This window comes from Notothenia coriiceps, unplaced genomic scaffold (assembly GCF_000735185.1).
Source record: "Notothenia coriiceps isolate Sejong01 unplaced genomic scaffold, NC01 NC01_scaffold00009695, whole genome shotgun sequence".
Classification (NCBI taxonomy): Eukaryota; Metazoa; Chordata; class Actinopteri; order Perciformes; family Nototheniidae; genus Notothenia; species Notothenia coriiceps.
The window spans coordinates 800,165-802,649 of record NW_011342396.1 but is presented as its reverse complement, the minus strand read 5'-3'; the positions used below and the strand labels follow the sequence as shown (position 1 = coordinate 802,649).

Genomic DNA, 2,485 nt, shown 5'->3' with positions numbered 1-2,485 from the left:
ACACCGTGATGTTTGTCTCAATTGTTTCATATCAATTTGATCAAGAAATGTTTCCACAACAGGTTAAATGTAATAAAGGACATGTTATGCAAGCATTTTAATTCTTAAATGGCTTGAATTTTACCTTTTAGCAAGAAAAAAAAAGCTTTTGAAATGTAGTATAGTTCTGTCACATGTGTTAGTCTGGCACATGGACATCTTGGACATGCTGTTGTGGGAACACAAAATAAAATGTCCTGGACCATGACCCACCAGTATGTTCAGTGTGTGTCACTTAGGGACTTCATAAGATAAAATAAAGGCTAAAGCTGTATAAGGAACTTTCCAGAACATTTAAAGTTCATGTGACACCCGTGTCACGGTGGGTCCTTATGGGTTGAATTACAATCTTTAGTGGGCACCATATGAGACACACTGGGCACTATGACCCAGCAGATACTCTCCACAGAGAGAGAGATGGATAGAGAGAGAGAAACAAGGCTGATCAGTGCTGCTTGTCTGATGTCAGAGTCTCCATAAAACTGAGACTTTGGGTTTGCTCACCACTCATCCACAGGGGGCCTGAGGAGACACCGCTCTGGAGAACCTCTGCCCTACAGGAGGATTATCCCTGAAATCGTCCCAGATGTTGGGACATCAGGACAAACCGCTCTTCATTTGAATTTTAACACACATATTATTTTTCTTTAATGTTGTGTACAGCAATTGAGGAACTGTTTTTATGGCTACAAAACGGAAAAGTTTGAATTGCGTAGAATGGATACTTTATTTGTTTCCAGAATATGGTATCTGCACATTAAAACCTGATGTGAAAGAAGAAAATGAGGAAGAAAGGAATCCGTTTTTATTTTTCTGACTGACTATGCCATTTATCTGTCCGGATGGCACGGAAAAGGCGACGTCCATCAAGAGAAAGGGCACCTTAACATCTCAGGGGGCAACATAAAATAGGCGAAAAAGTGATTAAAAGTTATGGAGAGTTTCGGTCAAGTCGAGCCAACTCAGCCGGTGAACAGCACAAACGACAGTTTTATTACAGATCCATCCACTGTGGATGTGGCAGAGAGTCTCGCCTTTCAGATCAGCCTGGCAGTTATCCTCTCCGTTATCACGCTCGCAACCACTTTATCAAACGCCTTCGTAATCGCAACCATCTCCCAGTCTAAGAAACTGCAAACTCCTGCAAACTTTCTGATCGCCTCTCTGGCTATCACCGACCTGCTGGTGTCCATCCTGGTGATGCCCATCTGCGTCCTGTACACGGTCATCCACACCTGGACGCTGGGGCAAATCGTGTGCGACATCTGGCTCTCCTCGGACATTACGTGTTGCACGGCGTCCATCCTCCACCTGTGCGTAATCGCTTTGGATAGATTCTGGGCCATCACGGACGCAGTGGAGTACACCAAAAAGCGCACGCCGGGGCGCGCAGCAGGCATGGTGGCCACAGCCTGGGTCATCGCCATCTCCATCTCCCTGCCGCCTCTCTTCTGGAGGCAGGTGAAGGCGGAGGAGCTGACCAGCTGCAGCGTCAACACGGATCATATTTTCTACACCATCTACTCCACCTTTGGGGCTTTCTACATCCCCACATTGCTGCTGATTGTTCTCTACGGGCGGATATACGTGGAGGCACGGAAACGGATCCTGAAGCAGTCCCCCAAGAAGGTGGGGAAGAGACTCACCTCTGCGCACCTGGTCAGCAACTCTCCGGGATCCGTGGCGTCTCTGCAGTGTGGGAAACACGACACCCCGTCCAGCGACACCGGGTCTTCAACAAGCGAGAACCAGGTGAAAGTGACCGTGTCAGACGCGTTTTTGGAGAAAAAGCGTATTTCTGCAGCCAGAGAGAGAAAGGCGACAAAGACTTTAGGGATAATCCTCGGCGCTTATATTGTTTGTTGGCTTCCGTTTTTCATTTACACATTGGTGGTGGCCACGTGTGAAACATGTTTTAACCCCGAGCTATTTGACTTTTTCACCTGGTTGGGCTATCTGAACTCCCTCGTCAACCCGATCATATACACAATGTCCAATGAGGACTTCAAGAAGGCTTTCCATAAACTTTTGCGCTTCAGATGCTGCAGGTCGTAAAGGACCGTTTATTTTAGTCTCCAATAAGATGTATTTATGTTTTGATATAACGTTATATAAATGTATGAGATAATATAATAAGAATGCCATAACAAATATAATTTCTGGGACTGACCAGAGGATGTGCAGACATGAGATATATAATTCTAGTTTTTATTAAAGTAGTAAAGTAAATCCCATGGATGTGATGCTAAAACCAAAACAGGGTTTTGATTTAAAAAAAAGAAAAGGATTTGACTTTAAGAAGTAGGAGAAATTCAGCTTCACACCTCACTTGTCATACATGCTTCTCTGTATGAGCAAATGTGCAGTGTTGTGGGATACATTCAGTAATGTTTTTTTTGTATTCTGTGTTCCTGTTTGGAGTATTGCAGTGAACCAATGCACAGTG

General features: G+C 44.7%; 1 protein-coding gene across 1 annotated transcript; it reads left to right on the top strand.

Moving 5' to 3' along the window:
* The first annotated feature begins 943 nt into the window (after window positions 1-943).
* htr1b (5-hydroxytryptamine (serotonin) receptor 1B) lies at window positions 944-2,118 on the top strand. Its single transcript, XM_010771231.1, has one exon. It carries the CDS (start codon window positions 973-975, stop codon window positions 2,092-2,094), a length of 1,122 nt encoding a protein of 373 aa, XP_010769533.1. The 5' UTR covers window positions 944-972; the 3' UTR covers window positions 2,095-2,118.
* The last annotated feature ends 367 nt before the right edge of the window (window positions 2,119-2,485 follow it).